General features: G+C 38.8%; 1 protein-coding gene across 1 annotated transcript in view; it reads left to right on the top strand.

The window, feature by feature from the left end:
* The window catches only part of CRNKL1 (crooked neck pre-mRNA splicing factor 1), a 50,171-nt gene that overhangs the window by 11,174 nt on the left and 17,659 nt on the right, over nt 1-21,338 (top strand). Inside the window, exons 3-9 of the mRNA XM_033939266.1 lie at nt 1,786-1,877; nt 3,556-3,714; nt 4,311-4,477; nt 11,993-12,171; nt 13,603-13,773; nt 13,937-14,128; nt 15,088-15,147. Of these exons, the coding sequence (XP_033795157.1) occupies nt 1,786-1,877; nt 3,556-3,714; nt 4,311-4,477; nt 11,993-12,171; nt 13,603-13,773; nt 13,937-14,128; nt 15,088-15,147 (1,020 nt within the window). The remainder of the gene's footprint in view (nt 1-1,785; nt 1,878-3,555; nt 3,715-4,310; nt 4,478-11,992; nt 12,172-13,602; nt 13,774-13,936; nt 14,129-15,087; nt 15,148-21,338) is intronic.

Raw genomic sequence — 21,338 nt, 5'->3', positions numbered from 1 at the left:
GGGAGAGTAAAACGGGCTCGTGAAAAAGTTTCATCTCGGGAGGCTGGGGAGGAGAGCATGTCCTGAGAAGCGTGTGAGAGCGCTGAGGCTTTTTAAGAGCCAACAACAGTCAAGGTGGCAAGAGCAGGGCTACAGAAAGGCAGGAGAATCGGGGCTGAGCAGGGCAGCAAAAGGCAGGAGAATCGGGGCTGAGCAGGGCGGGCTGAGAGCAGGAGATTCATTCAGGGCAGGCAGGAGATTGGGGATAATAGCAGAGAAGCAGGGCGGCAGAAGGCAGGGCAGTCGGAAAGGGCTTGAGCGACTGGTCCTCAGCAGTCGCTTGTTTGTGATCAGCCAGCCCAGTTGGTGTTGCACGGTTTTGGTTAGTGAATCACATCCCTGCCTACTTTGCATGCCGTTCCCCTCATTTGCATGCGCGGATCGAAGGGTGGTCGGCAGAGACGTAAGTGAATCGGGCCTGAGTAAAATTGGGTCACAAACCAGTTGGTACATGCTCGGTTTGCTTTGTGAATCTAGCCCTTAATTAGCACTGTAATTGGCAATTAACACTTCTTTTTTTTTTTTAATTCTTTATTCATTTTTATATATTACAACAAGTGTATAAGAAAAACCTTTCGAACTTATAAATATACACTTGATTAACTTTCATATATCATTAAAAATATAACTTTTCAGCCAATACCTATATTCTATAATATTTTGAATATTATGAACTATTCCTAGTATCTAAACAATTGATATCGAGTTTGAAAACCCTCCCAACCCCTCCCTCCCCTTACAAAATTTCCATTCCCAATACATCAAAATCAGTAATTGACCCTAATTGGGAAGAATTAAGTTACGCTCACAACTCAGTGCGATTCTGTAAAAAGTTCCATTGCACAAATTTGAAAAGGGAGTGTGACCAAGGGCGGATCAGAGGCGATCCTAAAAGTTAAGCACATTGTTATAGAATATGCCTGATTCGCACAGAACTTAGTCACAGGCATTTAGGCCTGGTTTTAGCTAGCCCAAATGCCTGCACTTGAATTATGTATCGCATACTGGCAATAAGCATGATACTGTAAAGGGTACATGCACATTGTAGAATTGTGCTTAGTGTCACATTAGATGGCACTGATATTTTAGGTGTGATTATATAGAATTTGGCCCTAAGTTATTTTTATGTATTAATAGCACTTAAGATATGCTACTGCCATTCACATGCATAAAATGTAAGCTTACTTGCATGAATGGCACCACAAAAGGTGCTAAAAACAAAACAAAACTGCAGTTTTGTTTTGTTTTTTGCTTTGTTGCTTGGTCTACTGCAGCTTTGGTTGGATTCTTTTTTGTTTGACCACAAAAGGTGCTGAAATATAGGTGACCTGCCCAAAATTTATCTGGATATACCATTTCAGGGGCAAGGCCAAAAGAGATCCAGACTGCAGCATTATCTGGATAACTTTATCTGTTCATGGGGACCACACAAATAGCAGTCCTAACTTTAAGCAGATATATTTAGGATCAAATACTCAATGACTCTGCTTAAAGAGATAAGGGTCACTGAATATCAGGCATATAGATGAGAGGACAGATAAGTCCTAGCATCTGAATACTATTTCATTATTTATTACAAATTAAAAGTACTCTGTTCTGTAACTTTTAAGTAAAAGCAATTATGTTTTAATAACTGATAAGAAAACACTGCTGGTTCTCGGTTACAGTAATTGCAGAGCCTGTGTCTACATTGAAAGATTATCTTGTTTAAAACTGTATTCCTTTCCCACTCTTCCTCCTATCCAGACATTTGAGGATAACATAAGGAAAAACAGGACAGTAATCAGCAACTGGATAAAGTATGCACAATGGGAAGAAAGTCTGAAAGAAGTGCAGAGGTAAGACTTACATGATAATAGAGATGTTATATTACATTTTTCTAAAAAGAAAAGCAAAGCAAGCATAGAAAAAAATCTGGAAAAATAGACAACTATAGATTCTATAAAAATGAGCTGAAACGGTTACTATTTTTTTTTAGCTAACTGCACAGTTGGAATGGCAGAAAATCTCTGTACAAGAAAGGCACAATAAAGTGTAATGTCTCATTCTTTGGAAACTTTGTAAACATTACAAATATCAAGTTTACAAGCTTATTAAACTATATTTACCACCACAATTCTAAAAGCTGGCAAGTGGTGTACAATAAAATGCTTAACCAAGAAAATTGAAAAGAACTCCTCCATTATATACAGAACAGGATACTCTGAAGCCCTACCCACAGATAAACAAAGACCCCAATTAGAACACCCCACAAAAAAAAATACAACTTCAATGTATCAAAAATGCTATGGGATCATGACCCTAAGAGAATTATAGAAAATGAAGAGCTGCTACAAATTCTTGCTTTTTTACTGTTTAAAAAATGTTTAACAATCCGTGACCAGGAAGTGACTTCAGAGGGAGAGCTGAGGCCGGCACGAGCAGCAGTTTGGAGATGCTGCTCACGCTGGTACCCCCCCCACCAAGATGGTGCCCAGGGTGGTCCACGCCCCCCCTTACTAAGTCACTGATTACTTCTGAGAGAAATAATTAATAATCCATGCTTTTTAAAAATACATGTATTAATGTCTATATGAGGCTCTTCTCTTTGCTTTTGATGTATATTTCTGGAATTCTCATTCCTGCTACTATGTAATGTTGCAATACATTTTTGAAAAAGAGTGCTAAGCTTCCCTTTAATTGTAGCATCTTTCATTCAATGATTGTCCTGTCCTTCTTATATTATATTGTACCTGTATCCTGTTCAAAAAAATGCGCTGCTTTCCAGCCCTCTTAATTGTATCTTCTTCCGCTGATTGTACCTATTTTCGCTGTTTGTCCAGCCCTTCTTTATTGTAAACCGCCTCAAACTACTATGGCTTTGGCGGTATATAAGAAATAAATTATTATTATTAAGTGATTGTTCTGGGGTACCTCTGTTGTTGACCTAGTTTCCAAAGGGAAAGAAGACTTAATGAGATCACTCTATTATGTGACATCTTAATAACTTTTACATTAGTTATCCTTTTAACACCAGATCTTTGAGAAATGTCAGCGGATGGAAGAGCTGAGGACTCTGACAGGGTTTTGTTCTGGTTTGTTTATTTTGGGGTCACTGCACAAGTGTGTGACCTAAACATTTAGGCTTATCAAATTCTGAATGAAATCGCATTTTTTTCCCCAAGCCAATGGTATAGTAAGAGGACTGAATTCTTGCTAAGAGCAGGTGTAGGCCAACCAATACATCTCAGACCTAACTTGCTATTACAGTCCTGGCGCTCTGGGGATTAGAGACATCCACTATTTTCTGGCTATGAACTGGTGCTGAATAGATTAAAACTAACCTGGGTTGCCAGAGGGCGACATCCACTAGTCATGCATTTCTTCTTTCTGAAAAGCAAGTCTGCTTTACTCAGTTAATGTCGGCAGTAAAAGTTTACCTGAAATGGCAAATAATCCAGTATAATCTATAGAAACTGCTATGGTGTGTCCTGCTTTTCATATACCTTTAGTAATGATCTTTCCTGTGTTCCTCAGGGCTCGCTCCATATACGAGCGGGCTTTAGATGTGGACTACCGAAATGTTACCCTCTGGCTGAAGTATGCCGAAATGGAAATGAAGAACCGCCAGGTTAATCATGCCCGCAACATTTGGGATCGAGCCATCACCACCCTGCCAAGGGTCAATCAGTTCTGGTAAGCGGTGAGGGAGACTCATGCAGACCGTGAGGTATATGTGAGGCTTTCTCCAAACTCTGCACATTGGCAGAGAAATGATAATAAGCTCGCTTTCTGTCATTCTTTTCACCTGCTCAGTCCTGTTTAGTTCTAGAGAAGCATGTATACTGTCATTGCCAGAGTCTTAAAGCTTGGCACCCAGGGGTCAGGAAGAAGATAAATAATTGTTTCTGGGACCACAGAATTTGTCTATTCAAAATGTATAATCTTCTGATTTAGTACACAATAATGTCCTAAGTAGACTGAAAATTAAAACACACACAAACAATTAACAAATCAGATGCAATGCTCTGACTCGTAACCAAAACCACCCAACATAAAACTAGCTACGAGCTATACATTAACTCTCCATACAATAGCAAACTATTCCTGTTATGACCTCGAATCATTGAATGCCTGGGTAAACAAAAAATGTTTTCAGTCATTTTCAAAAAGTTAGATAATAGGATTGATCTCTAGGCTCAAAAGGAAGTGTGCTGGGTGAACTGCTTGCAGGAGAAAATCATTTGGTTCCTCCTCCATTGAGAGTTTCTGTTGCCATTTGATTTGCAAAGGTACAAGTATACTTATATGGAGGAAATGCTGGGGAATGTGGCAGGAACACGGCAGGTGTTTGAACGCTGGATGGAATGGCAGCCGGATGAGCAAGCGTGGCATTCCTACATCAACTTCGAGCTAAGATACAAAGAGGTGGACCGGGCTCGCTCCATTTATGAGAGATATATCCTTCAAGAAGAGTTGACTGGGTCCCAGAGCCAGGTTTACAACTTGTATATTCATTTTCATCTGTTAGGCCCAATGTTTCACCCTATTTACATACTTGTCCTGGCTGTAGAAAGAACATTGAATACAACTGTGGTAATATATCATTTTATTTTTATTATGTCTTTCCAAATCAAAATTTTACTTAGGTGGATTACGACATAAATATAATCACTGCAGTCACATGTAAATAACAATAAATGATAACAAACAATCAAAATAAATGCTGGGATGACTTTACAAGAAATGCAATTGTAAATGTATGTAAAACTGTAATAGCTTCTTTTGTCAGTTACCCAGACCACTCTCCGTGATGCCTCATTTTGGAGAGTTTGAGTTTGAAAATCATCTTTCCCTTTGTGGCAGCAACTTCTATAACATTTGAATCTAGTTTTATTAACATTCATATAAACCTGTTGGTTGAATTTAGGACTACTTTTTTTCTACAGTCCTAATTTTTGTTGCATGTGTCAGATTGCTCTGCTAACCAAAATAAGTCATATGATATTGGCAGGGAATTATTTCAACTATCAGAAATTGCTCTAAAATATAAAGGGAAGGACACTATTTGGCCTGTGTCTGAACCAAGAAAAGTAAATTTTAAGGTACAGTGTTGGTAGGTTATGATTAATAGTAGGTTATAGAGAATACCTTGGGTGGTAAGATAGGGGGGGGGGGGGAACCCAATTATACATTTTACCCAGAAATCCATGGGGCAGGCATAAACTCCCTGAGAAATGGGAAACATTGTTTAGCTACAGCAAACTCTTCGCTCTAGATAAGAAATGTACAGCCTTTCTATAGTATGTAGCATTTGAAAAGTACAGCAAGCCATAATAGTCTACTTGAATCACACAATTATTTCACTAAGTGTAAGGTTATTAAACCTTGCAACATCACTATCCCTCCAATTGCTCAAAGAGCTCATTCAAAGTAACAAGCATCTACGCTTAGACAATAGCCACAATCCTATCTCTCTGAAAAACTTTCTTTTTCAGAAGCTCTGAATATCCCACAAAAAACAGTGTATCGTCTAAAAATACACAAGCAAAAGAAATCTTAGAAACTAATATGCAAGTCACTGGTGGCAGAATCACCAAAGATCATAGACAGAAGAGGCATACTTGCACAAGTGAGGGATAAAAACTGGGTACAAAGTAAAACACACATCTGATGATGACCCTGAAAATCTAGCCCACAGCAAGGCACTATTATGCTGTGCCCACCCTAACAAAGGGAAAGAAGGAGTAAGGGAGAAAATATGACAGGAAGAGAAACACACTCTTACATCAGTCTCAATAGAAGAGGGCAGAGGTCTTTAGCTGAAAGATACACATTGCCCTAAGAATGAAATGGCAGGCAACAGTGAGCAGTGGCCTGAATCCCTGACTCTGAACAAGAAATCCACACACTTAGAGAGAAAGAAGTCTCACATACAGAGCATTCACTGGGGAATTTCTGTCAGACTCCACAAGTAGACAAAAGTCCATGCAGGGGCCAACACAAAATCCCCCCAAGCCTGGAACATGACTTTCCTTTTATTCAGTACTTTTCCTATTGGTCGCTATGGAGGATAGCCTTTATCCTTTTCTGGCATTTTAGCGTCAGTCATAAAGTTTCTCAGTTTCATTTCAAGTGGCAGATGCTCTGCTAAAATCTGACAGTATTTCTAACAATAATGAATACCTTTATTGATTTTATTAGGGGTATAAACACAGACATAGTTTTCCCAGGCTAAGAGATAATGGGTGCCTCTGGGGTCCATATACAAAATAAACCAGGTTTCTACAGGTGTGAGACATCAGGATGTCCATAATTCTGAGGCCTAAGTCTCATAACCTTATTTATTCATTTTTATAGCCCATCCTCCCCAGGAGCTCAAGGGTTACAAGAATACATACAGAAAAGTTTCAGGAACAGAGATACATACATTAGAGTCAATAACATGCTACAGGATCAAAACACAAAGCTATAGAATCAATAACTTACAACTTATAGAAAATGTGACTAAGGGACACATGCTTTGCAGAATCTAAGAAAATAAATCATAGAGTCACGAATGGGTATTAACATATCTGCAGTGAACGGTAGAAGAACTGGTTAGCAGGCACAGGTGTTCTGAGATAAGGTACGTTGAAGCAAGATCTGTCAAAGTTTGAGACTAGAATTGATCCAGTCCATGAAAAGAAGTGGCTTTACTGCTTTCTGTAAGGTCAGTAGGTTATCAATTGCCTTAATGGCAAGAGGGAGTTGATTCCATAATTTAGGTATGCTATAGGAATATGATCACTTTCGGGGTGTCTCCCGGTGGAGGCTGTTTGCTGGAGGGTTGGAAAGTCTGAGTTCCCATTGCAAATGGAGGGACCACTGAGAGTGGTATATTGGGAGTTTCTTCGCTACATAGTCAGGTGTCATGTCGTGGAAGCGTTTAAAACACTAATACTAGTTGTTTGAAGATATTGCGTTGTTGTTGTATTGGGAGCCAGTGGACCTGAATCAGTGCTGGGGAGATATGGTCGAAAGGGTCAAGGTTTTTTAGGAGTCACACTGCAGCATTTTGGACTCTTTGAAGATGGTTCTGCTCTTTGGCCAGTATATCAGTGTAAAGACCATTGCAATAGTCCAGGTGGGATAGAACAAAGGCATATAACAATTGGGTGAAGTCAGAATCGGTGAAATAACGGTAGATAGGCTTTAGTTGCCGTAAGTAGTAGAAGGAGGAGGATACTACCTTGGAGATTTGTGTTGAAAGAGTCAGACCAGCGTAATGCCCAAGCTGGACACTTGGTCTTGAGGTATCAGAGTGGTGTTGTCCTAGGAGATGCAAAGACGAGAGGCAGAGCACGAATCGCAACAAATCCATAAAAGTTCAGTCTTGGATGGGTTCAGTTGAAGTTTGTTGGTTTTCATCCTTGCTTTAATCTCAATGAGGCAAGTTTGTAGTTTTCCCTCCATGGGAAAGGAAGCACACAATTAGAACTGGGTTGTGGGAGAAAACATCTCAGGTATTATTTACTGATTTACAGCTAGGGAAAATCACACAGATACCAGGTGAAAAGGAAGACGAGGGCCTAATCAGAGGGCAAATGGCCTATGCTAAGAAAGCCTCTGAGATCACTATTCATTGTCCTTAAATAGATAAGAAAAACACACAGAAACCAAATAGGAGGTAGTTACAGGAAAGATCAAAGCATAAGAAGATTCAGGCTTTTTGTACACTTCCCCCCTCCCCATTCGCGGTTTCCACACTCGCGGTTTCACAAATGCACAATTTTTTTTTGGGGGGGGGGGGACCTATATTTTATCACGTTCCTGCCTTCCTCCTGGCATCCCGACTTTACCTGGTGGTCTAGCAGGCTTTTGGGGCAGGAGCAATCTTCCTACGCTCCTGCCCCGTGTAGATCGCCAAGAGGAAATGGGTGCCGTGAGCTCCCGCCGTAGTCTCGAGGGAGAAGTGTATCCCTTTGTCTTGTGAACCAGGCAAAATGTGATGTGTAGAATTTCAGAGAATATTCTCAATTCATCCCTTTAACCCTTTCACTCTCTGTTTGCAACACTAGTTCTTCAGTCATTGCTAGCGCCTTAGTGCAAATGTCAAAAAATGGAAAGATTAAAGCTGTTTGTACTGTTATTAAGCTCCATGCATCATACACAAGTCATTCTTCTGAAATACATTTGGAACACTTAATCGGAAATCACATCATATGTAGTGAATTTCTTTTTATTCTGATTTAAACATGGGCCAGCTGCATTAAACATATAAGGCCACTTTGTGGTTCTTTTGTTAATGTGGCAGTCCCAAAGTGGCCAGGAAGTAGTTTAAAAGATTTCAAAAATATTAGCAGTAAAGGTTTTAGATGATATGGCATGTCATTTCACTGGGATTCTACCAGGCACTTGTGACTTGCATTGGCATCTATTGGAAACAGAGTACTGGCCTAGATGGACTGTTGGTCTGACCCAGTATGGTTATTCTTATGTGTGCTTGTAGGGCATGCTTTTGTATTGCAGAGATCACAGAAACCATAAATGAAAGAGTTGCTAAAGGCCTATTAAATAAGAGGATTTTTTATTACTGTGTGTGACTGCAGAGCTTGTGGAGCCTGATAATTACAGGCCTTCATAGAATGCTGTGCACAGGTTCTCCAACTCGATGGAAAAGCCTGTATTGCCACTCTTCAGGTCAGGAGCAACAGTTGGCGCACAAGACAATTTTTTTCTAGTAGCAGTACCGCGAGAAACAGGACAAAGACATGTGAGGAATTCCAGTGCACTCTGATTTGTAAATTTGCATAGATGATGTGTCTCCAGGGGTTTCTGCCCAGAAGGGAAAGATTGAGATGGCTATTTTAATTGGAGATTTAATTATTAAGCACACAGATAGTGGGGAATCTGGTGAAAGTGAGGATCGCTTTGTCACTGGTTTTCCTGATGTGAAGGTGGTGCATGCATCACTTAAATAAGATTTTAGATACTGCTGGGGAGGAGCCAATTGTCTTGGTACATGTGGATACCAATGGCATAGGGACACATGGGAGGGAGAAGTCTTGACTTATTAATATGCTGCATTTTTTTTTTTTGAAGGCATGAATAAATGTGGTTTAAGGTGAGCCGGTTGATGAAGTATTTTTAGATTTTCAGAAAACTTTTGACACAGTCGGTCATGAGCGACTTGAGAGAAAATTTAAAAGGCCATGGAATAGGAGGTAGTGTTCTGTTGTGGACTGGGAGCTGGTTAAAAGATGGCTAAACGGCTAACTCTCTTACTGAAGACAGGTGAATAGTGGAGTGCTCCAAGGATCTGAACAGGGACTAGTGCTGTTTAACCTACTTATAAACGATCTAGAAATGGAAACAAGTGAGGTGATAAATTTGCAGATGACACAAAACTAACAGCCTGTTTTACAAAGCTGCGCTAGCGACTACAGTGCGGTAACGGCCCCGAAGCCCATAGAGAAATAAAGGGCTTTGGGGCTGTTGCCGTGCGGCAGCCACTAGCACGGTTTTGTAAAACAGGCCCTAAGAGTTGTTAAATCGCATGTGGACTGTGTGAAATTTCAGGGGGATTTTGGAAGACTGGGCATCAAAATGGCAGATGAAATTTAATGTGGGCAAGTACAAAGTGATGCACGTTGAGAAGAATGACCCAAATTATAACTACATGATGCTAGGTCCCACATTAGGAGTCACCAGTGAGGTAAAAGATTTAGGAGTCCTCATGGACAATACATTCATCTGCTCAGTGTGTGGCAATGGGCAAAAAACCAAACAGAATATTAGGAATTAATAGTAATGAAATAAAGAATATTATAATGCCTCTGTATCATTCTTTGGTGAGACCACATCTTGAGTATTTTATGCAATTCTGGTCACCACATCTCAGAAAGATGTATTGGAATTGGAAGTACAAAGAAGGGTAACCAAAATGATTGAAGGGGTGGTATGACTCTCATATGAGAAAAGGCTAAAAAGGTTAGGGCTCTTCAGCTTGGAGAAGATATGATAGAGATCCATAAAATTCTGCATGAAGTGGAACAAGTAAATGCAAATAGATTTATTTGTTTATTAGGTGACACTTCATTAGGTTACTTAATAGCACATGTGAAACAAACAGGAGAAAATATGTTTTTACTCAATGCATAGTTAAGTTCTGGAACTCATTGCTAGAGCTAGTGATAAAAGCAGTTAATGTAGCTGGGTTTAAGAAAGGTTTTTACACTTGGAGGAAACATTTATAAACTGTTATTGAGAAAAACCTGGGAAAAGCCCCTACTTATCCCTGGGATTAAGTAGCATGTGATTTTGCTAACTTTTTGGGGCTCTGCCAGGTACATAAGAATAGCCTTCCTGGGTCAGACCAAAGGTCTATTAAGCCTAGTAACCCGTTCTCACAGTGGCCAATCCAAGTCACTAGTACCTGGCCAACACCCCAAGGAGTAGCAATATTCCATGCTACCGATACAGGGCAAGCAGTGCCTCCCCTCATGTCTTTCTCAATAACAGATTATGGACATTTCCTCCAGGAAATTGTCCAAACCCTTCTTAAAAACAGCTACGCTATCTGCTCTTACCACAACCTCTGGCAATGTGTTCCAGAGCTTAACTATTCTCTGATGAAAAAATATTTCCTCCTATTAGTTTTAAAAGTATTTCCCTGTAACTTCGAGTATCCCCCTAGTCTTTGTAATTTTTGACAGAGTGAAAAATCGATCCACATGTACTCGTTCTACTCCACTCAGGATTTTGTAGAATTCAAATATCTCCTCTCGGCCCTCTCTTTTCCAAGCTGAAGAGCCCTAAACTTTTTAGTCTTTCTTCACATGAGAGGAGTTTAATCCCCTTTATCATCTTGGTCGCTCTTCTTTGAACCTTTTCTATTGCCACTATCTTTCTTGAGATAAGGAGACCAGAATTGGAACGCAATACTCCAGATGAGGTTGCACCATGGAGTGATAAAGAGGCATTATAACATTCTTAGTCTTGTTAACCATCCCTTTTTTTAATAATTCCTAATATTTTGTTTGCTTTTTTTTTGGCCGCCGCCACACATTGAGTAGAAGGGTTCATCGTATTGTCTACAATGACACCCAGATCCTTTTCTTGAGTGCTAACTCCTAAGGTACCTTTGATGTGGACTGGCTGCTGCTGTTAGAAACAAGATACTGGGCTAGATGAACACTTGATCTGACCCAGTAAGTCAATTCTTATATTCTTATGTTGTCTGTCTATCTGCATTAGATTAGTTAGCCACATGTTCCTATCTTCAAACTCCTCTGACCACTAAACTAAACTAAACCTTAGGTTTGTATACCGCACCATCTCCGCAAGCGCAGAGCTCGGCACGGTTTACAGAGGTTGAGAGGAAAGGAACTACAAAGAGGGATATAGGAGAGGGACTGAGAAGATAGAGAGGGACAGGGTACTAGAGAACGGGGGGTGATTAGATTTTTGAAAAGAGCCAAGTTTTCAAGTATTTGCGGAAGGATTGGAAGGAGCTAGAATTTCTGAGCGGGGATGAGAGGTTGTTCCAGAGTTCTGTGGTTCTAAAGGGGAGGGATGTTCCAAGTTTTCCTGCGCGGGGTATACCTTTTATAGAGGGGAAAGATAGTTTCAGTTCACTAAAGCTTTAATCGTGGTTTTAGTTGGACTAAGACTAATTCATGAGGGGTTCTCCTACTCTGGCTGTAATACAGGAGTAATATTCCCATACTCCTCTTGTTGTCCACTTATGCTCATGGCTGACATTTTCCCCACCGTCCAGCAGTTGCTGTGTAGCAGGTAACTGAGATGTACAGGTGTTGGAACTGTGTGGTAAATTAGCAGTTATGGGCCGTAATAATGTGTTTCCAAAAGTCAGGTTTTTTTCTGCTATTTTCAATGAACCATTTTCCTGGTTCTCTGTCAAGCATAGGACAAAATTTATTTGTACTACGATGATGTCTTTGCAATTTTTTTGTCCTTAACTTCTCTGCACTTGTCATTGTGCATCCTGATATCAAAAACTGGATCAAATATGCCCGCTTTGAAGAGAAGCACACATACATTGGCCATGCTAGGAAGGTGTATGAACGGGCAGTGGAGTTCTTTGGTGAGGATCATATGGATGAGCACCTCTATGTGGCGTTCGCCAAGTTTGAAGAGAATCAAAAAGAAGTAAGTTAACCTGAAGCCAGATGGCTAAAATTATACATGTAAAGTAATGGCAAAGTTTTATTTATTTCATCAAGGTTTCAAGGTTTTATTAAAATTTGATTTAATCGCTTATCTAATTTCTAAGTGAGTTTACAATATATATAAAAAAAGAGCATGAACATAAAAAAACGCCATTAACAATACCATTAATAATTTTTTAAAAAACAACAAATTACAAAGAAACATCAACTAATAATTGGCATATTAAAAAGGGATAAATGAGACATACAGACAGGAGACAAAAGGAAATAGGGTTAGAAATACAATTTGGATAGGAACGAAAGACAAATAAGGAAAAAACAAAAGGAAAGGGCTCGTTGCTGCTTAATTCCTTAAGGGAGTTAAAAAGGATACTGTAAAATTTAAATCAAATGTTAAAAGCTTCTTTAAATAAATGACTCTTGAGTAGGCTTTTGAAACGTTTGAGATTAGCTTCTTCTCTAACAAGACCTGGTAGGGTATTCTAAAGTTGAGGGGCTACGACTGAGAAAATGTCATGCCTTTTGGTTTCTATTATATGAAGGGAGGGGACCGTCAGCAATTTACAATTAGATGATCTAAGACTGCAGGATGGGTATATGGGATAAGACTCGATATACCGCAAAATGCCAGTGAATGGTTGCAATGTGGCTTACAAATTAAAGAAAAGACGCAAAGTATTAGATGCAGTGGGATGTTGGTGGCCTTTTGAGGATTTTTTTTTTTTTTTTTTTATTTCTTTATTCATTTTATATCTTACAACAAGTGTACAATAAATATCAAACAAACATATTACAATACCACTTGAAAATCTACAATATTATACAACAAGAAGATTTAACCCCCACCCCCCTCCCAAATTCAAATATCATTATATTATATCTCATGAAAATAATATCTTATGTCTTACATATATATATTCTTAGTGGAAAACCAAGAAACCCCCCCCATACCAAACCCACATGTGTATTAACATTGGGAAAAGTGTAAATTATTCATTATAATAATTTAATAATGGTCCCCACACATCCTTAAATTTATTATAATAACCTTTTTGCACTGCCAACGCCTTTTCCATTTCATATACATGACAAACTGAATTCTACCAGAAACAATAATTCAGCCTTTTATAATCCTATTTTTTTTTTATTTTGAATTCTATGATATTTGATTGCAAACTGTATGCTTCCCTTGGTTTGGGTTTAGTCTGAGGTAATAAGAATTTTCTGGCTTTGTGTTTTTGTAGCCTTTGTAAATACAGGTTTGGTTAAATAATGTTACAGGTAAGGGAACACTTTGCACCCCTAAAATAGAATGACTTATTTGCTTGTTTCTGGTGGGGCTGATCATTTTGATATTGCACATTGTGTCCAACATGGGGGATACATTTGTCATTCTCTTGTTTATTTGCAGTTTGAGAGAGTGAGAGTGATCTACAAATATGCCCTGGATCGGATTCCCAAGCAACAAGCCCAGGAGCTATTTAAGAACTACACTATCTTTGAGAAAAAGTTTGGGGATAGACGTGGCATCGAAGATATCATTGTTAGCAAGAGGCGATTTCAGTATGAAGAGGAAGTAAAGGTAAGGAACATCCATATTTCCCAGACAAACATCCCTTTGCGCATGCTTGCACATCTGACAAGACTGATAGTACTATAAGATAGCACCACTGGTGTTTTCTCTGGCTGTTTGGTCAAACAGATGAAGCTGTACCTGGTGATGTGTCCTTTGTTCTTTTCCTAAGGCAAATCCTCACAATTACGATGCTTGGTTTGATTACTTGAGATTGGTTGAAAGTGATACTGAACCCGATACAGTCCGGGAAGTGTATGAGAGAGCCATTGCCAATGTGCCACCCATCCAAGAAAAGAGACACTGGAAGAGATACATTTATCTGTGGATCAACTATGCTTTGTATGAGGAGTTGGAAACAAAGGTATTATAGTTTGAATTGACGTTGTCTACTCTCTTAGTAGCAGTTTGATGGTCTGATTGTTAAATGGGCACAATTTAAAGCATAACAAGTTGACTTTGAGAGTTGGAAATAAGTTTGCATACATAAGAGCCCTGTGCATATGTGACTGAGCATTTCAGCAGAGGCCACTTTTGGGGACTGTTCTGACCAGCTGCTACTTACCTGTACGTTGAGCTGGGTAGTCTTGTCAACTGCCCCTAGTTAGATTTAGGATATGATGGGAAAGAGCAGAAATGAATGGAGTGTCCTGCACCACACTTATGAGGAATTCTACAAATAGGTGCTGGAATCTACATGTCTCCTGCTCGTGCACATGTACTGGATACCAGCACTTTTGTGGGTGTGTATATGCATGTAAGTGGCAGCAAAGCAACTAAGCACTATTCTGTAAGGGCCCATAAATGCAAGGAGGGCATTCACATGAGTGGATCAAGGGAGGGGCATAAGCAGAGCTGCCATTTACACATGCAACTTACAGAATTCTGTAAGTAACATGTGTCCATGCTGCATTTAGATGCCCATAGTTATGCCAGGCCTATGGCTGGTGTAACTGCCGACATGTAAATGTGATGCTGGGTTATGCTAATATTCTATAATGGAATCTGGGTGCCCAGATGCTATTATAAAATAGGCTCTCGCTATGCAGCATTGGAGCACCAAAAAGGAGATGTCCACTTATGGAATTTCCCTGTAAAGCAGTAATTTTATGAGTGACTTGAGCATGTAGCACAGCACTTTATGCACTCAGATAGGTAACTGGATCATTACTTATACCTGTGTTGTAAAATATGCACATTTCCTGTAGGTACATACACACATGACTTTACACCTGCCTCAGAGCAGGTATAAGAAGCAGGTAGATAGACTCTTTTGAGCACTGAATTCAGAAGTGATCTACAGCCATCACGTCTCTCTTGCAGGATCCAGAGAGAACCAGACAGGTGTATCAGGCATGCTTGGAACTCATTCCTCACAAAAAGGTAAGGGGTCAACACTCTGTAACTTCCAACACAGATCTGGATTATTCAAAGAAATGATGCTTCTAGCTGCAGTTTTATGCAAACCCTTGTGCTTTGGAAAGCGATAGCAGAAGAACTGATTAACTGAAAAATAGAATTTGTATGATTCTTTGGGGGATTTATGGCTATCCCCAAATTATAGAAGTGAGTAAGGGAACTACTGAAATGATCTCATCAAATATATTTTCTCACAGGAAATAAAACTCATTAATCAAAAGAAAGTTTTGTGTATGTTCTGATTATTCAAGAAATTGCTAAAATTATATCCTAATTGCATAGCATTGTTCAAGCAAAGAAGTACTTTGCTTGACTAGGATTTTAATTTTTGTATTGGTGTTTATCAAGTGTTAGTGCATTGTGGAGTATGCGTGTCGGTTAAATCACAATAATACAATTGATGCTATAAGAATATCATTGAGCTCTCTTTCTTGAATCACTGCAGATATCAATTCTTAGTATGTTGTCTTGCACCTCACCTTTAACAATCCCTCAGTGTATGTCTTTTTTTCTTTTCTTTACTCTTCCTCCTCATACTTACTTTTAGGACTTGCACCATCATGACCTAGCTGACTCATTTACCCCACAATATTCTCCCTTGCATGAAATGCTTTAATCTCAAATTCTACCATGTTATCACAGGTCTCGTCCAGGATGAATTATTTATACTATATCAATTGTATTAGTACTGTTCGCTGCTTCTCTCCCTTCGCACCTTATGCCATTATTTGTCTCAACATGAAATTGCAATTAGAATTTATGCCATGCTTTTCTTGTTCCTCTACAATGAACTTTAAATCATGCAAGATATGAATTCTGTCCTTCATTAATTTTTACTGGGTATTGACTTCACAATTTAATTGATAAAATAGGATGCTAGGTATATCATTGCTTTTAATTTGGTCATTGTACACTTTTCTACATAAACTATATGAATTTTATTAGTATGACAGTATGTTGTCCAAAGCTTATCTCTGATGAATTATGAGTTTTTATCAAAAGTTTATCATAGGTCACTGTCCTTATCCTCCCTTCACTTTATGATATTAATCATTCCTATTTAAACCTGTACTCGCATATCATGCATCACGTTTACATGGCCTCTCTCTATTGTTTATATAGCTGCTTCTCACCTATTTCTCTGATTCTTTACAAATCATGAATTATACAATATAATACTCATTATGACAGATATGACTCATTTACTTGTATTGCATATTGTTAGATATCTTTTAATTTCCAACTCAGTATCTAATAACACTATTGACATGGAGCGTCACCTTCAATTACTATGACCTCAGTACATAAGTTATACTTAATAATTTTTTGCCCATAGACCTGTAGCACTCTCTGCTTACCCAGATTACTCATTCTTGATTTATGAATGACACTCCCACGCTACCACTCTTCTTGTCCTATTGAATTTGCTAGCTTATGATTAACTATGCCTTGTTTCATACCTTATTTGACTGTCCTGCTAGGCATTGTTCTAGGCTATACCTCCCTCTTTACATTACATTACTATATTCTTCTGCTGGATATATCTGTACATTGCTGATTTGTACACCGCAGCTTACCTGCTCTCCCTCAACGCCTCCTCTGCTGTTTGCTGACATGATTACTATTATTGTTGTATTATACAATGGTGTCACGTTCTCAGTTCTGTTTAAAATTATTCAGACTATTGTGATATGAATATTTTCATCATATCACTGTTATGCATTGTTGCTTGCATATAGTTAAACATATGTTACCTGCTTTGCTATTCTAGGCTATGCTCATAAATGAATAACTTATTTGCCTTGCTGGTTCATAGTGTACGCCGCCCTTATGTGCTTTCTTCCCATGGAATGTTACTGCTTTCCGTCTTATTTAAGACGAAGCAGTTCTTTTGCACATCTGTATGTATTAAAACTCCACTTAAGTCGCTTGTATTATCAACACCTCGGCTTCAAATATGCCCAGGCTACTCACATGACAAGCTATCACTGCACATTTGACCTTTTATATATGCAATGGTAAAAATCATATCTTTAAATGTCAAGGGATTTAATAACCCCATTAAACGCAAAAAAATTCTAGACTACATCTCCAAAAAATCCCCTGACATAGTATGCTTTCAAGAAACTCATTTGACCTTGATCGAATCAGCCAAGTTGAAAACTAATTGGTCTCTTCCTGTTCTTGCGTCACCGGCAGCAAACAAGAAGAACGGTGTAGCGATTCTACTCAGAAAATGTGATCACATCAAACTAGTTTCTCACCATACAGACGCTGATGGCCAGTGGGTCATAGTCAAGCTTACCATTCACCAAAAAGAGATGTCAATAATTAATGTATACGCTCCTACTCAAGACAAACCTGAATACTTTGATAGTCTCCTTTCTACAATTTTGGATGATAACTCACAGGCTCACATATTGGTTGGTGATTTCAATCTTGTAATGGACCCCATGGCCGACAGAAAATCAACTGTTGCTCACAAGCCCACGCGTGCTTGGAAAAGCTTACTCGGTGTAGTCACACAATTGCGCCTGGTCGACATTTGGAGGCTCATGCACACTTCAGACAAACAATACACTTTTTATTCTGCTCCGCATAACTCATACTCCAGAATAGATTTTTTTCTTAATCAGCAACAACCTAATAAATAGTGTAACGCATTCTGATATAAGTGAAATCTCAGTGTCAGACCATGTAGCCATCTAATTATCCTTTGATGACTCCTGTTTAACCAAGAAAGGTTTGTCCTGGCGTTTCAACAACGCTCTTCTTACAGATTCTGATTTTGTAGAGACAGTACTTAAAGCCATCAAGGAATACTTTGAGTTTAATACCTCTGATGATGTGGATTGGGTGACACTTTGGGATGCGTTCAAGGCCACCGTTCGTGGGGTTATTATCTCTTATCAAGCTCGCAAAGCGAGAGTCCTGACCAAGCAACTGGCTGACTTTGAGAAGTCCATCAAAGATTTAGAGGGACGACATCAAACTAACCCAGCGGATATGGATACTCTGAGGTTACTGCATCAAGAGAGACTACAATATAATTTGCTACTCAGCAGACGAGCGGGTACTGTACTAGCGCAAGTCTGTGCCCTATTAACCTAGGAGTCCTTTTCTATGAGAAGGTAGTTTTGTAACTGCTCACCTAGGTTGGGAGGCCTAGTAGGTGCCTATTTTGGATCTACCTGTATTTTTTGCTCCATAAGACCATAAGATGCACCCTAGATTTAGAGTAGGAAAACAAGAAAAAAAAAATTCTGAACCAAATTGTGTACTAATATATACCAGGCCAAAATCCCATGCTGAGAGGGGCTCTTGTAGAACAAAACAATTTTCCCCTATTATACAACTCCCATGTTCTGCCCAGTTTCCTGTACATTGAATATGTATGCAATTATCTTTTCCAAGAATCTGATGCCTGTACTATACTGATTGTGAGTACAATCTCTAAAGCTGTTTACCATAATAAAGAAATATTTACCTGGAGCAAAAGTCCCGAGCCAAAATCCCAAGCTGAAGAGATAGTTCTGCAAGACACTCAGTGGATCCCCTGACAGGCAGCTGCCGCCTCTCGCTCTCATCCCTTTCCACTCCTGTCTGGGCAGCGGGAAGAAGGGGGGCGTGCAGCGCTTCTCCTCAGCATGCCTGCTTGCCATCGGGGGGAAGGTCTACAGGTGATGGGGCTTAGGGAGGGCTGCCAGCTTCTGCTATGGGTGTATCACACTGGATGGGCCCTAACGCACACATGCACAGCTTAAAGGAAACATTCATCCTACATCTGTTCATCCTCTTTACCCTCCCATTCTGGCAAGAAAAAGTAGGAAAAAAAACTTTATGAAGGAAACAGCTCATGCAGCTTCCCTCAAGATACCATTTAACTTCCTCTGCTGCTTTTCAGCTTCATTACTCAGCTAACCATTTCCCCGGATAGCTACAAAACCTAGCCAACTTTAGGGATTCTATAGCCTGCACAGGTCTAGCCACTACCCTGCTTTCAGACACATGCTTAGAACAGCCCTGGGCTACCAAAACTTGGCTGCAGTGAGGATGCATGGCTACAGCAGCTGACGGCACTGCGCAACTGAACTGACATGGGAGGGTGGAGGGAAGGGCGAGTGAAAGAGGCAGATCTGTTGTCTGGTTCAGAGCCATTGTCTGGTATATTCAGTGAGTCTTATGGAGTGAAAAATATGGTATTATGTATATGTAGATACCTCTGTAATTTATAAAACAGCTGAAAAAAAATCTTGTATAAATTTATATCTGAAAGTCAGCTTATTAAACACTTTAGCAGATAAAGCCCAGAAAACTAATAACTCAATATCGGAAAAACAATCACAAAGCAGATACTTGCTGGACCTTCTTAGAAAAGAGTTTATAATAGATAAAAACATCCAAGAAGAATCTTCACTTTCCAGACTATTATTATTGGCCCTTTATCAAACACTGGACTTTTTACCTGTATGCAATATGTAAGCCACTTTGTACCACAGAAAGGTGGTATATGAAGAATACAATAATAATACTAAGAATAATATTTCCAAAATCATCATACTAAAGATCCAATAATCATAAATATAAAACAATTACACTTATCTAAGATCACTTGCATCTGTGCAGAAATTCTCCACTTGAATACACCTTTTATAAAATAGTCTTCACAAAAGCTGCAGAAATCAATTCTATTTCATCAACACTATGGAACTCTATTCAATACTCTCCATAATCTACAAATGAGCGTCTCCCTCCGACTATTCATACCTTATTTCATTTTTATTTTGTTGGGTTTGTCGTATTTTTTTCTATTACTTTTCTCCTGTCTGATATATAGTCATTTATATCTATCTTGTTAGATTTGCTATTCTGTCTGTTTCTCTACAATGTAACCACTCTGCTTCACTTTTCCTAGTTCCCTACATCTCTCATCTTCTTTCTATTTTTATCTTTAATATATGAGTGATGATCTTTTTCTCTTAGGCACTTTAGTTTAGATTGTGAGTCCGTTCGAGACAGAGTGAAGTCCAAAATGTCTAATTTGTTTAGTTTGTAAACTGCTTAATACTCGTGCACAAGCGGTATATCAAATATAATAAATGCAATACAATCACAATTGAAGTATCTGCTTGGTTATTTTATTAACTATACAGATATGCTATGACTTCACCCCTGAACACACCACATGCAGATTATGTTACAAGGACATGACATCCATATTTCCCAGAAAACCTGGCTTGCAAGGGGTTACTCCAAGACCAACTTGAGAAATACTGGATCAAATCATAGATGTTTTAATTGTTATGATGAGAAAAAAAACGATAGGTGACCAATAAAGGAGCTGATATACTACTCGGAACTCAATAAGATGTCAAATTTATTCAATAAAAAGATGTTGACATAAGCCTGACACAGACCGTATTTCAGCGTAAAAAGCCTGCGTCAACCATCATCAACTACATAAAATACATACAAGCATATAAAAATAATTCAGTATGCTTTAAAAAACTGTATACAGTACATAAATAAAAATGGACAATAAAAAAACATAGAATAATAAATATACCACCTTTAAGTAATAATATATGAATGAATAAACCAAAGAAAAATTAAAAAAAAAATTTAGCCAGGATAAATAATGTTAATGTTTAAAAAAGGGTAATATGTACAATCTGTGATAATCCAGTCCAAAACAGATACCCCTCAAAAAGTCATCAGACTGGAAAAACAAACAAGAAACATTGATATAGAATACATTTGACATTTTATGGACTCCTGAGTAGTGTATCGTATCCTTTACTGGTTGCCTGCTGCTTTTTTTCTTATCTTGTTTTCTGCACAGGTTTTTCCTCATTTTTAATTGTTAACCATTTAGAAATGCAATGATTTAGGCGATTTATAAATACCGTAGATATAATGAAATGAACGGGAAATATATCTGCTGAGATGAGATTGCCAAGTGTTGTTGAAGTGTTTGCCTGGATTCTTTGGAGCTTCCTGGCCAGCATGATTTGCATGGAAAAATTGGATTGTATGCATTTAGGGATCTGACTTTAATGAAGTGGTTATCAGATTCCACCAGCAGGTATGAATATAATACCAGATTGGTATGTAACATAGAAACATAGAAATAGACGGCAGATAAGGGCCAAGGC

Source organism: Geotrypetes seraphini, chromosome 3 (assembly GCF_902459505.1).
Source record: "Geotrypetes seraphini chromosome 3, aGeoSer1.1, whole genome shotgun sequence".
In the NCBI taxonomy this organism is placed as follows: domain Eukaryota; kingdom Metazoa; phylum Chordata; class Amphibia; order Gymnophiona; family Dermophiidae; genus Geotrypetes; species Geotrypetes seraphini.
This window is presented reverse-complemented; position numbering and strand designations above follow the sequence as displayed.